The 14,049-nt window shown below is 38.7% G+C and overlaps 1 protein-coding gene across 3 annotated transcripts in view; it reads right to left on the bottom strand.

Moving 5' to 3' along the window:
• Nucleotides 1-7: 7 nt before the first annotated feature.
• TPR (translocated promoter region, nuclear basket protein) overlaps nucleotides 8-14,049 on the bottom strand; it is a 42,562-nt gene continuing 28,520 nt past the window's right edge. Inside the window, exons 38-51 of one of the 3 annotated variants that reach the window (XM_040610284.1) lie at nucleotides 13,870-14,018; nucleotides 12,936-13,019; nucleotides 11,021-11,221; nucleotides 9,542-9,673; nucleotides 8,908-8,998; nucleotides 8,250-8,434; nucleotides 7,370-7,438; nucleotides 6,066-6,175; nucleotides 5,331-5,437; nucleotides 3,845-3,940; nucleotides 3,498-3,654; nucleotides 1,824-1,942; nucleotides 1,178-1,276; nucleotides 8-220 (exon numbers count right to left, since the gene is read on the bottom strand). In XM_040610284.1, the coding sequence (XP_040466218.1) occupies nucleotides 165-220; nucleotides 1,178-1,276; nucleotides 1,824-1,942; nucleotides 3,498-3,654; nucleotides 3,845-3,940; nucleotides 5,331-5,437; nucleotides 6,066-6,175; nucleotides 7,370-7,438; nucleotides 8,250-8,434; nucleotides 8,908-8,998; nucleotides 9,542-9,673; nucleotides 11,021-11,221; nucleotides 12,936-13,019; nucleotides 13,870-14,018 (1,655 nt within the window). In that variant the 3' untranslated portion in view covers nucleotides 8-164. The remainder of the gene's footprint in view (nucleotides 221-1,177; nucleotides 1,277-1,823; nucleotides 1,943-3,497; nucleotides 3,655-3,844; nucleotides 3,941-5,330; nucleotides 5,438-6,065; nucleotides 6,176-7,369; nucleotides 7,439-8,249; nucleotides 8,435-8,907; nucleotides 8,999-9,541; nucleotides 9,674-11,020; nucleotides 11,222-12,935; nucleotides 13,020-13,869; nucleotides 14,019-14,049) is intronic. The other 2 variants (XM_040610286.1, XM_040610285.1) reach the window with 2 other exon arrangements.

The following is a 14,049-nucleotide window of genomic DNA, read 5'->3' as shown; positions in this document are numbered from 1 at the left end:
TTGAATGTTGACATTTTTTCTAATTTTATTAATAAAGACATTGAAATGTGTGCACACAAGTCTAAGTATAAAATGCTGCTTTAAGCTCTGGCTTCATTACACTAAAGCAAGCACAGGCAAACTGGCACTTTTGTATACACAGCTGTAATTACTTTACAGATCATTTAACTAATATTTCCTCTGTTCAGGCCGCCTCTGCCTCCCATTGCATGAGTTACACCTGTGTTGGGAAAGAAAACAAATGCATTAACAGAAATCCTTTTCTCGCTTTTAATCAACCATTTGTACATGTGATTCATCATCGTCCTGTAAGGAATTGCTACTGCAGGGGAACACTTCCTTTCTGAAAATTCCAGCTCCCCCTGCCTCCCCTGGAGCCTGGTGATATAGATGGGTCATTCAAATAGGTGGTGTTTACTTGTGATCCTATCTCGGGCTCTGGGCCAAAGAACAGGTATAGCCTTCTTCCCATATTTGAACTCAGTCCCTCACTTCTGTTACTAAAGAAATGGTGAGAGACTAGAAAGAAAAAAAACTATCCTATCCTAGGTCCAACTCCTCACCTTTTTTTTCCTTTAAAATACCAGATACCTGTATTTCAATGCTAGTGTCAAGTCTTCTACAGTGCTGAAATGATGCCAAACTGAACACAAATGCATCTAAGGATTTTTCTTAATAGAGAAGTTGCAAACAATTTGTTGTCATGGTTTAACTCCATATTGCATTACAAAAATCTGTAATACTTCCATAAACAACTTTGTTCATTTATTTTTTTTTAATCAGTGTAATAATAACTAGAAACCTTAAATGTACCAAATGGGAAACTGATATGTATTGTTAAAAGACTTCTAAACTTATCTCCTAACATTATTTTTTAAAATCTTTTAAAACTTTGCGAGTTTAAGATCTACTGCCATTTACTTTCTCTCCACTGCTCAGAACCAAGTGCCACACATAAGAAGTTTGCCTATCTTAAAAAATACTCAGACTAACACACTGAAATGAAACTACAGAGCTCTTAGGGCAACACTGAAAGCTAGGACCGGAATGCTGTGTTAGTCAAGGACTTAGAGCAAACACAGGCATGTAAGTGGTGTTTCATAGATGGTCTCCACAGTAAGAAAGTACTAAAAACTTGTTTGAAAAAGCCTGAATTTGAGCAACCACAAACACTTACCTCTCTGTCTGTTGAACTGACGACCACGAACACCAGTTCTTAATGTTGGTGGCTGAAGTCTGACACGTCGAAATGGCTTAGGCTGATTACTGCTTGTGTCTGTAAAGAAATAGAAATGGAGGAAAAGAACGTCTGTGTTTAGTACAGTTTCTCACTACTAATGTTTACATGATTTGATACGCATTATGCTCTCAAATTTACTTCAAAATTATGAAAGTGCATCCTTATTGCATTGACATCTCTGATATGAATAAAAGCCTCAAAAGTAGTAAATTTGGGACTTCTTTCATTACCTACGCTAGGTGGTAAATTGGTAGCGACAGTGGTTTACTTACTGTTCTTTGGCAATTTAACTGAATGAAAAAAATTTAAATCTGACACCAAAACCCCCAGTGGATAGAATCACCAAAGTATCAGTAACTTTTGCTCCCTGAAGCATTATTCTTACTATGGCCTACTCTAGCTACTGCAGTCTAAGTAAAAATTGCTTGCCATTAAGATCATATGCATCAAAACATGTTCTTGCTCTAAGAATTCTATCTCATTTTGCGTATCCTGGCTAGCAGCAGTGCATGATACTGGTCTAAAAAGTTCCCACACTTAATGAAACGGTATGAAACAACTGTTTCCAGCAATCAACCTGTACCTGCAGATGAACTAGAAGGAGGATCTTGACTAGTTGAAGGAAGATCTGACTCATCAGATGCTTGAACAGATTCTTCTTCTTGCTGGCTATCAATCTCTAGGCCTGCCTCTGAAGTAATTCTGGAAGAGGAGGAGTGGGAGGAAAAACATTTAAGTGTATTCTCCATTTCAAAAAGCTCAAGAAAAAAAAAAGCATTATCTTGGAGCACAAAGATTCCTATGCAAGTGTCTTACCCCAGAAATTTTTACAGGTTTTATCCTGTTTTGTCCTGTCCCTGCAGCCCCAGTCATGAGAGATTTATTTGGCTTTTAGAAAAACGACAAAGTAATTTCCTTGACATTCCGCCCAACTCCAGAGGCATATCCAACATATCAGAGAAAGACACAGAAGCTATTTAATGGCAGTAACTAAAAAACCTTATGTGATGGCACTGTGGATGTTTAGGCAGGGGAAGAATGAAGTCAAGGGACCGCCACTGACTGCTTAAGCCTAAAGATCACTCATTGGTACAATAACTAAGTATTTTGAACTCTGTCTTCAAAAGACATAATGAAACAGCATTATAGAGCTGGAAAAAATGTAAATATTCAATTTAGTTTAAATGCAGCTCACTTTTTGGTATATATTTTATTTAGCTTGATTAGTAAATAAAAGCTATTAGAAGACAGTAAAACTCATAAATTGTGGGAACTATCTGTTGCCTACACTAGCAACAGACTGACATGCTCTCCTGGCAAGCTCAAGGCCCATTCCAAACTATGGATAGCTCTGTGAACCATTTAGTTCCTCTGTGGACATACTTCCAATTCTCCAAAGATTAGATGGTTTTGTAAGAAACAAATTTGAGACCTTAACATTAGAATACCCATTCTATGCTCCATCTACTTGGAGACAGATTATTGCAGTCCAAGCTGGTGCTGCATCAAGAAAACTGTGTGGCACATTTAACTTGCAGCAGTAACATTTTCTTATGACCAAACCTCCTACCTCCTGCAGTCAGTAGATAAAAGTTTCGGTAAATTTTGAATGACACATCTTTTATTATTATGCAACCAACAAAAATAAAATGTAACATAAAATTATAACTCATACCCTTTTAGATTTGTAATGTATTTGATTATAATACAAAATGCAGCAATTATTGTAAAAACTGCATTTGCAAAGTGTAAGACAACATCATTTTTCTATCAGATTCTTAAAAACTGCTTACTCCTCCCCTCCCTCATGCTACATCTTTTGTACTTCACTGCCTTAACTGAATCACTTCGTGATATATGCTTGCTTTGTAACAAGGAGTGATTTTCTCTATTAGCAAACAGGAATACTTTAGCCTTTATTCTACAAACCCCAGTCCTTCAAAACTGGGGTGTTTACTATCAGTATTTGACTACTGCAGAGCCCTCTGCATTCTTAAAAAAATAAGGATTTTTTTTTTCTTGTGACTTTTGTATTAGCTATGTTAAATCAGAAGGAGAAAATCAGGAAGAAAACCTTCGGTTTTAGACGAGAAGGTCAGAATGTACTACTTCACAAAATTATTACATCCTGTTTGAGCTGTCCTTCCTACCAGAACAGGTTAAATTGAAAATGAATCACAGACACACTTGGATGAAAACAAATCATTAAAACTAACATGACATCAAGTCTTAGTGAACCAAACAAGTCATAGTTTACCCTTCAGATTCCGCCTCTGCAAAAACTTCATCTCCATCATCACCCGCTCCAGCCTCTGTAGTGGTGGACAGACTGCCAGTAGATGTCGTAACCATTGGAACGGACTGAGAAGCATGCTCTGAAGCGTCTGCTGAGGCACTTTCAGTAAAAACTGTCACTGTACAGGAAAGGTAGTTTAATAAATATCAAGTTCGTTTTTATTTCCTACAGAAAAATCTATGGAAATCTTAGGCAGGTGGGGGAAAGGGCTACTGGAACGCCCCTGACATAGTAATAAGCACTACAATAACAATAATCCAATTCTTTTCTTGATAGGGTTTGCAGCCTAAGAATTTCCTGCCACTTACCTGGTGCTGCTACTTGTAATGGTGTTGTGGGAACACTACGACCACCTGATTCTTCCTCATGAGCGAGGAACAGTGGGGTTTCATACATTCCTAAACCTGCGACACAGAAAGTTTTAGTGACAATTAATATAGCCAGCTAAAAAACAGATTAACTGCTATATTCCCTCTGCACACTTGATGAAATCCATCAATTTGTACTGAAATATGCAGATCTGTTACTTGAAGTCATTTTGACTTACTGTCAGGGCTAATTATGATTTATTGACATGCAAAAAACCTTGATGAAAACATTACTACTTGTTTCACTTTCACCCTTTTCTTATGCTATTATTTTGCAGCGAGTTTCTTCCAAGAACAGCATACCATTCCATGCTGACCGGGATGCAGGGGAAAGGGACTGATTCAGGACAACAAAAACAATACGAATTGACTGGCCATCTCTTTGCAGGTAAGGATATATCCCAAAGATTTCTTTGCATTTGCTGTGTTCCCCTACTGTTCTACTACAGGAAAGCTACAAACAGTAAAACTCAAGTTAAAAAAACATTCCTTCAGTACTTCATCTCTCCTTATATAGTTTCTGGTGCGCAGCAGGCAACTCATCCTACGTAAAATTTCAGCTTCTCTTGTTCACAAGCCTGCTGCTCCTACCCACAGCAGTTTTCTACTTTTTAAACCATTATGACAAGTAGAAAAGTAGCAGCTTAAAGGTGTCCTGGTTGTGGCTGCGATAAAGTTAATTTTCTTCCTAGTAGCTAGTGCAGTGCTGTGTTTTGGCTTTGGTGTGAGAAAAATGTTGATAACACACTGATGCTTTTAGTTGCTTCTAGGTAACGTTTATATTAAGTCAAGGACTTCAGTTTTTCAGGCCCTGTCATCAAGAAGGCTGGAGGAGCACAAGAAAACTGGCAGGGGACACAGCCAGGTCAGTGACCTGAACTGGACAAAGAGGTATTCCATACCACGGGACATCATGCTTGGCATACAAACTGGGGGGACTGGCCAGGGACTGCTGATCGTTGCTCTGGGTCTGGCTGGGCATCAGTCAGCAGGTGGTGAGTAACTGTATGGTGCATCACTTGTTTTCTTTCCCCTCTTCCCTTTGGATTTCATTCCTCTCCCTCCTTTTCATTATAACTGTTATTACTATTATTGTTCTTTCATTTTTATTTTATTTCAACTATTAAATTGCTCCTATCTCAACCCTTGAGTCTTACACATTCCTTTCCAATCCTCCTCCCCACTCCTCTGGGTGAGGGGGGAGCGAGCGAGTGGCTTCAGGGCACTTAATTACTTGCCCGGGTTAAACCACGACAGAAGGAGACACCTTTTCACTTTCTGTTAGTCTCTCTCTGCTGACAATTATTTAAGAGTTGCAGGTTTCCACACACAAACGAGTACCTGAAGTAGAATTGCCATTTGATTGACTGCATTATTTGTTTTTCACTCTAATAACCATGGAAAAGAAAGTAAAGAAATGGTTTACCTCCTTGTGATGCAAGCTGACCAAGATCAGAGTGACTTGAGCTAGTTTGTGGCATATCTTCAGGGGGTCCAAATCTGAATCTAGGAACTCCAGCTACCTGGGGGGAACTATCAAAATAAAGATTTAAGGAATCCTGTGATTTTTCCAATGAGTGGGGCAAGGGGAGACTACCTTCTGACCAAAACAAGAGAACAAATTATGCATTAGACAAAATGAATTAATATTGACCAGAAAAAACAGCTACACTACTGCTAATTCAATAGCAATTACTCCTCAAACTTATTTGGAATGCATCCAAAAATCAGTAAAACAGTTCTGAACAGAATATTCTTCACTCATTCATCCTATGAGTTCTGAGAATTTTAAGTGGATTGTTGAACGTGTTCAGAACCACCCAAAATCCAAAACCAGAGGTAACTTTTCCTACTTTTATTGGTAATAATAGTGGGGAGGGTGGGGGTGAGGTGGAACAGAGAAGAACAACCTATATTTTTGTTTGATGTCTTCTTAAGTCAATAAGTTATAATACATTGGAGATTATCTGCCTCCTAATTTGCTAAGTTTTATGATACACAATTAAAAAAAATATTACTTATTTGTAGATGCAGTCATCTACTGTACTACTTAGCATGTTTTAGCACATTACTCCAATCACAAGTTCATTTCACTTAAACTTATTTTTATTCCACTGAAAAATAGAAACAGAAGCCTTTTTTCTTCTTTACATCTACTTACTGAATGGCTTCTGCAAACCCATCTGTACGATGCGGAACTACAAGGGTCGGTGTGCTTGGAACTGTTCTGTCCTCATCATCAAAGAAGTGTTGCTGCTGGAAAAAGAGAGACTGATATGAGAGCCTACAATGTATTTCCAGTTGCTACCAAATCAAGTTAAAGGCTGGTTTGCTTTTTCCACACAGTTCAGCAAAACAAACACAGATTTAACTCTAACAAAATTCTTCTCTAATTTCAGACATCTAAATCTGAGCTAGTTATACAGATTAAAAAAAACAAAACAATGCAAACTAAAATAAACCTCATACACTTGCAGGACATCCATCTTTCAAAGAGTTTTTAGACATCCATTCCATGAGATCATCCTACCGTCAAAGTGCTATATCTCCCTGTTAACTACAAGGGAATCTTAGCTGAGTCACTCATAAATAGACAGGAATCATCTGTCTTAATACGGACTGCTGTAAGGTACCCATATAACAGGATTTTTCACAATGTGAATCAAGTCATGTATTCCCTATAGACCTGTGTCCTTTGTTCTTGCATTGACTAAAACCCAGAAACCTCAGCCCCCTCTTCCCTCACCTTCTGTAAGACATTCTCTTCACCTCCCTGGCTTCCTCCCGTATCTTTCAAACCTTTCACTCCAAAGTACCCATAAGGACCTTCCCACGTGCTGTCACTGTCCAGGCAAAAGCAGTAGGTACTGAGGCCAATTCCAAGCAAAAACTGAATGACAGGTACATGTAAGCCAAGCAGAATCAAAAAATCTGAGCTGATGCCTTTGATCTCAGAAAAGATACTGTTTTAGTCAAGTCAGTCTCTCTCTCCTACCTCACTAATTTGCACGTGTTCTGTTAAATACAGTTGAAGTTGAATAAAGTGTTCAAAATTAGAGGAAGGAGACAGACAGAAAGCATAAATTAGCCTTATTCCTTCAGGATGAGGCTGGAAACATTTTTTTTCCCCCAGTAACATATCCTCTTTAAAAGACTGATTCTAAAACCAAGTAATTACAACCACCTTAGAAAAAAACAATTCAACCTCTTTGGAAGACCTTTGGCTTCCTGGCAGCTTTCTAGTATTTGCCTTCCATTAATACAAAATTTAAAGAGAGGAATTTATTTACTGCAAGACTACAAAAATTATCCCACCTCTGAAGTCAGTAGCTAGGCTTCTTTAAAAAAACAAACTAAACCCCAAGAGTTACGAATGGTTCCTCAATGCAGAGGCTGGAACTAGATGACCTTTAAAGGTCCCTTCCAACCCAAACCATTCTATGATTTTATGATTCATATACTTACCATCCCACCTATACCAGGAGTTAGCTGAAGTCCACGCCCCACTGACTGTCTTCGAGTCATCTGGATTCTCTTTATAATAAAGAAAAAAGAAGTAGTGTGAATGCTTTCCTGGAATTCTAGCAACATACTAGTGTTCAATCAGAGCCATGGATAACGGCTAAATGAGTAACTGTAACAATTACCCATTAGTGTACAACACTGCTCAGTACAGAATCACACCTTCTTAAAGGACAGACCATGGCAGCAGCTACTCCACATCTCATGTCTGCTGCCTGGTCTAACAATGAAAGAGAATCATGTAGGTTTAAATTCTGGGTAAGTGACATCAATATTTTACTTAACTTTCTATTGAGGACAGAAAACTTGATCACAGAACACAATGGTAAAGGATAATTTCAGTGTATTTTTGCAAAATTCATGTTGTGACATTTTCATTTACAAAAGCTATAGGTCTACATCAAAGCATAATCATGGGTCAGGCATTGACTGCGAAGGGTTTAACTTAGAAAGTGAATGGCAACATTCTTTTGCGCAATCTGCGTTGGGGCAGAGACCAACAGAAACCAATCCGTCTCAGTTACACCCTGTTCAAGAACAGCTTCTGTAGTGGAAATATCAACAGTCACTGACTGAAACGGCACTGGTATAGTAATTTCAAGATAAAAATCCATCATAAATGCCATACCGCTTTTAATGTTCCCTGCTCAGCCATATCTGCAGGATGAGACATGTTAAGTCAGTGTGCTCAAGTACCATTTTTAGGATGCTAAATGATGTAATCTATTTTTACAATAGACAGAATAGTCACGTTTTATTTAGAAGAAATCATACAGTGATATTTTTTTTTAAAGTGTTCTGAACTGCTGGAGAGGGTTTATACCTGTACTGGGGGACCCAGTTCCTGAGGAGGAGCATGAATAGTTAGTCGTGGGGGCAGTGGATGTGGCGGTCTGCGTGGCGACTGTGGGGGCCGAGGGGCCTGTCTCTCTGAGGCAGACGATGGCTGCTGTTCTCTTGAACTTTCATGAGGAAAAGTGGACTCTGCAGCACTTGTACTCCCTTCTCCTAAAACGTAAAGAAGTATAGAGGGGTAAACCCATGACCTCCAAACTGAGCTGAAAAGATGAAGGCAAATCTTCAAATTCTGCTACCACATTAACACAGAAGTTTTTTACCCTTGCAAAAGGGGGGACAGGTCAGTACTGTTATTCAAAAGTCACTTAAAAAAGGACTGGTGCCAGCTACATCAACACGAGCACCAGAACAGACTATTGACTATTCAAGTACTGATTTAGAGAGAGATTAATTTAGTGAGCGATCAAAAGCAATTTCAACAGCAACCAGAGCTTGCAGGGTTTTCAAAGGTACGTAGAATAAATCCAGAAAAGAACATTTCAAAAGAATCTACAACTCCGGTTAAAACAGTCTTTAGTATTCCACCTTATATTCTTAAGTGCATATTTTAACACATGCAAAACAGCTTTTACATTTTCCCCTCTTACAGACACAGGCTTTGAAAAACCATGGAATAACCATACCACTGTTTTGAGAATCTGCTGCCCTCTGGTTGCTTTCACCTCCTCCCATGCTTTCCTCGGTTTCTGTTCCTGGATCTGTACCATCAGCACCCTCAAAAAAGCACAAAACCGTAATATGACTTAGCATGAAACAACTTACAGGTTGTAAAGAGAATATAAAAGCAGTAAAAAGGTATTCAGAAAGTAAACAAAGTGAAATATATGAAAATCTTAATATATTCCTGTTAATATCTACAAAATCAGGTAAATGTATGCAACTTCATGAAATTTCAGAAGTTTTGTGTATCTGTACATACAAAAACACAAACAACTTAGCCATCACCACTTAATAATAATAGACAATGCGATATCCAGCTTTTGCAGAAACTGCTTTACTAGCTTTGCAACTACAGTATTTGCTGGCTCCTGTACTTTGCATTTTCATTCAGTCCTCTTAAAACATTCAAAGTTGATTTTTCTTGTGAAAACACTAGTTATAACAGAAATTACTATTACCTACTGGCAGCCTCAATTTTCTGGAATGAATTCACACTAAGATCTTCTCTTTCAAGCATTCACATCTGTGCAGATGCATTACACCACCAATTTATTCCAGGAAAACTAACAGGCTATAAATAAAATGTACAAATCTCACCTCAGCATCATCTGCTTCATATCCATCGTTACCATCAGCACTACCAGTTCCTTCATTACTGTCATCACCTTCATCTCCCATACCCGTGTCTTCATCATCATCCTCGTCTTCCTCTTCTTCATCCTCATAGTCCTATGAAAAGACCATAAAAAAGCCTTAAGGAAGTGTGGAAAGGGTAGTGGAACAATTTCAATTCTTGCAGTGGTACACTTTGTGGTACACAGACCACCTCTGTCTGTGGATCTCTTTCTGAAGGTGTACACCTTTTATTATCCACAGAGTACAGGTATGTATTTTTCAATTGCTGTGGTAGGTTGACCTTGGCTGGCTGCCAGACACCCACCCAGCCACTCCCCAACTCCCTCTTCAACAGAACAAAGGTAGAAACTAAGATGGAAAAGCTTGAGGGTCAAGATAAAGGCAGGCAGATCATTTACTAATTACCATTACAGGCAAAACAGACTCAACCTGGGGAAAATTCATTTAGTTTGTTGTCTATTTTAAATTGAATTGGATGGTGAGCAACAAAGACAAAAACTGGAAGACCTTCCCCCCGCCAACAACTTCTTCCCAGGGTCAACTTCACTGCCTCATTCGCAACTCCACTTCTTCCCCCATCCCACTCCAAGCAGGGCAAGGGGGACAAAGAACAGGGGGTTGTGGTCAATCCGTAACAGTTCCTCTCAGCTGTAATCCTTCCTCCTCACACTTTTTCCCCTGCTCCACCATGGGTCCTCTCCACAGACTGCAGTCCTTCAAGAACTATTCCCAGCAGTAAATCCTTCCCACTGAAGGGCTACCATCCATCAGGATAAACCTGCTCCTGCACTGGCTCCTCTCCATGGGCCATGGTTCCTGGGAGCAGAGCCTATTCCTCCATGGCCTGCAGTTTCCCTCAGGGAATCCTCCTCTCAACAGTCTGCAAGAAAATACCTGCTCCGTCATGGTCTCCTCCATGGACTATGAGGAATATCTGCTCTGATACCTGAAGCACCTCCTTCCCCTCATTCTTCTTTAAGTTTGGTGTTTGCAGGATTGTTTCTCACGTATTTCTCCCCCGCTCCACACACTCACTCTGCCATGCAGCGTTTTGTCTTTTCTTATACATGTTTTCACCAGCTGATGGGCTCAGCTGTGTCCTGAAGTGGAGTCACTGCAAAGCCAGCTGGAACTGCCTGTGTCCAGCATGGGGCAGCCCCCACCCCTCCTCACAGAAGACACCCTTCTATGTTAAATAGTCATTGATAATCTAGAGGCACTGGGGAATTTTATGACTTTAAAAAAAATTTAACATCAAGCTGAATTAGTAAGTATCTTTAGAATGCTAGAAGTTCAGGCTACATAAATACAGACTGTTTATACAATCAAAAAAAATATTTTTTCATTAAATTAGTCCTTCCAGGTAAGCTTTACGTCTGAACAAAGACCAAATCATAAATAAAGTAGTTCATAAAGAAAGTAACTCCATGATATACATACTTCCTGCTCGCCTTCATTTTCTTCATCATCATCATCTTCATCATCACTATCAATTACAATGACATCATCTCTCTTGGACTGACCATCTTGAGATGAGGAAGTGTTTTGTTGATCTGACTGAAGAGGTCCAAGATCTATGGGGATAGACTGGGAAGTTTCTTCACTATCCTCCATAGGAGTGTATTCCCCTTGTGTAACACCCTGTAAAAGACAAATTACCAGAAGAAAAAAAAAAATGAAATGCAGCACATACAATCCTTAAAATGTTCTTCAGAAAAGTGTCCATTGTATTTCTAAGTTTCCTGTTTCCACTCCTAGCTCTCAACTTTGAGACCTCAAATGGAGGTCTTTACAACAAGTATTTTGTCTTTCACTTTCCAAATCCAATTTGCGATGGGTGCCATCATGCAGGATGCTGTATCACGTATGATGCATTTGCATGCACATCCATAAAATGCTGCTGTCTAAATGTTTACCCATCTATTTCAAATAACCAAGGAGCTACTCAGCAACACCCACACAATAAACAAATACAGATACACAGAATATTGTTGACGGCTAAGGAAGCACTCTGCCCTTAGAAGAAGAGAAACGGACTGTGATACTTACAAGAGAAACACTACTTATTGCTGTTTCTTAATAACTAAGATAGGAGAGAACAAAAGAGAATGCTACAGATGACTGTCACCAAGCCACTACAGACAACTAAAAGCCTCCCCAGGATCAAGGAACAACTCTATTTCTTCTAAGCATGAGCTCTGAACTGCTGTTTTAAGAGTTCTTTTGGTCTGGAGGAACAGTAATGCAATTCACATAATAGCCAGACACAGAGCTACAGCAAACAGTTCTCTTTCCATTCAGCACACACGTATAGTCAAAATATTTGAACCAAACCTGTCAAGTATGACTGGAAGTGTTTAAAAAAAACCTCAAAAAACAAATGCATCACGGAAAGTCCCCAACAACCTTTTTAAAAAAATTATTCAGGACTCTACTGTAGACATTTTGTAGCATTCAAGACTTTTGGTTTACATACCACAACTAGGTTGTTATTTTCTGTACATGTCACTTTAATGTTGCAAATGGTTGTGTAGTAGCAGAATTCAAATAATCACATTGAGTACCAGAAGTGTTAATTAAAGAATGTTTGAAGATACTTGTGAAAAGAAAGCACGCAGCTGGGATTCGATGGGGAGATAAATGTTTGCCATACCTTTTCAACATGTAAAGGAAAAAAATGCCTGACTAAAGACTCAGTAGCCACCGTTGCTTGAAGAAAATAGATTCCATAGGTTTTGCCTAGTTAGGGAATTACCGTAACACCTATGCTCATTTCTGAGGTAAAAGGAGATTACATTCATGGTTTTCTCTTATATTTGACTCTCATAACACAGCTACAATGGGCATTTTACAGAACAAAATCAACTTTTTTTTTGCTTTGTTTAATCACATTGTGTCTCATCTAACACCAAGCTTGCTCAAGGATTTGTCAAATCTTTCTGTAAAATAAAAACCAGAAAGCAAAGAGAAGTATTCTAAAGGAATAAGCGAGGAACTGAAAACTCCAGTTCCATTTTAAGACTGTGACTCATTTAACCTCTGTATCTCAGTTTCACCACATAAAACTGGTCTTAAAGATACTAGGATTTCTAAAACAACGTATCAAACTACAATTCAAAACTGCAAAGCTTCATTAACATTCTGAACATTACTTATACAGGTACATGAAGAAATGCAATAAAAATTGAGTATTTATCCTTAAACATTGGAAGTCTAAACTTTAAAAGGTTATAAGTAGTTTCCACCGATTTGAGATTTCACTTCTAAAAATATTGAGAATTTAAAAAAAAAGCCACCTAAAAAAATAGCTCTTTCTGCTGAAATAGCAGGTGGGGTTTTTTTTGAATATGCTTACTTCTCCAATTGAGTCTTGTGAGTCTTGATTGTATGTTTGAGCTTCTACCTCACCATCAGTGCTCTCTTCTGCTGTCACTTCCTCCTGAAAGAATATACATTTTTCTTGTTTAAGACACATCATCAGCCCTGAAGTTTGGTTCTTTAATATGTTTGAGATTTATTTTTTTTAATATCTTTTCCACAAAGATTATGGGCAACATTTTGTTCCCCTTCTACTATTATTCCTCAGCTCTGCTTTTATCTAGCACCCCACCTCTCTGCCCCAGAGAAATAAAATTTCCCTGGTGCAGTCCACTGGACCCTAGTGTCTTTAAATCTTTTCAGGACCAAAACCAAACACTCAAGGTCTCCCATTCCACCTCCATTTTCTCAGGTAATTAAGTGATAATGTTCTCACACAATCTTGCTCCTTTCTGTTATGCAACATCCCTTTCATACAGAATTAATAAAATGCCTTTGACTTCCTTAACACTATTCATGAGTTGCCTGCTGTGAGGTTCTGTGAAGTTGATTTATTTTTTGCAGGACATCCCAATTCCCTCACACCAGTTTTTCATATCCACCTCCTCCAAGCTTTTCCATCAAACTCATCTTTGCTTCCCTGGCATCTCAAGTACACCACATTTTATTACAGAATAACTGTAGATAATGACCTTCCAGGCCACACATGAAAAATTTTTTACCTTCCTCCTCCTCAGTGCTAGGATATAGCCCTCTCTCTTCCACCTTAGTTCACCGAGATTCGCGTAATTCATTGCAACTGGTAGAACCTCTACCTTTTACAATACTCAAACATAATTGCTTCCTCCCCAGTAGATTATAAAGTCACATTAAAAATTAAGTGACTTGCTTTTGAAGTAATATACTTGTTCTTCCCATTAAAATCTTCCAAAGGGACAGACTAAGTGGTAGCATTTTATGTTCTTGCAAACCTCAGGTCCGACTCTCTGTATGCTTCTCATCTTCTTTGGAAGAGGTACATCCACTGTTTCCTCCGAAATTTGGTCTGAGTTTTCCACAGTGTTATCCTCCTCTTCTTCCCGTGGACGTTTAGACAGTGAAGAACTTGGGGTAGCTGAAACTTAAAGACAGCCTCTCAGTTATTTTCAGAA

The sequence above is a fragment of the Falco naumanni genome, chromosome 11, assembly GCF_017639655.2.
Source record: "Falco naumanni isolate bFalNau1 chromosome 11, bFalNau1.pat, whole genome shotgun sequence".
NCBI lineage: Eukaryota > Metazoa > Chordata > Aves > Falconiformes > Falconidae > Falco > Falco naumanni.
The sequence above is the reverse complement of the archived record's forward strand: the minus strand, read 5'-3'. Positions and strand labels throughout refer to the sequence as shown.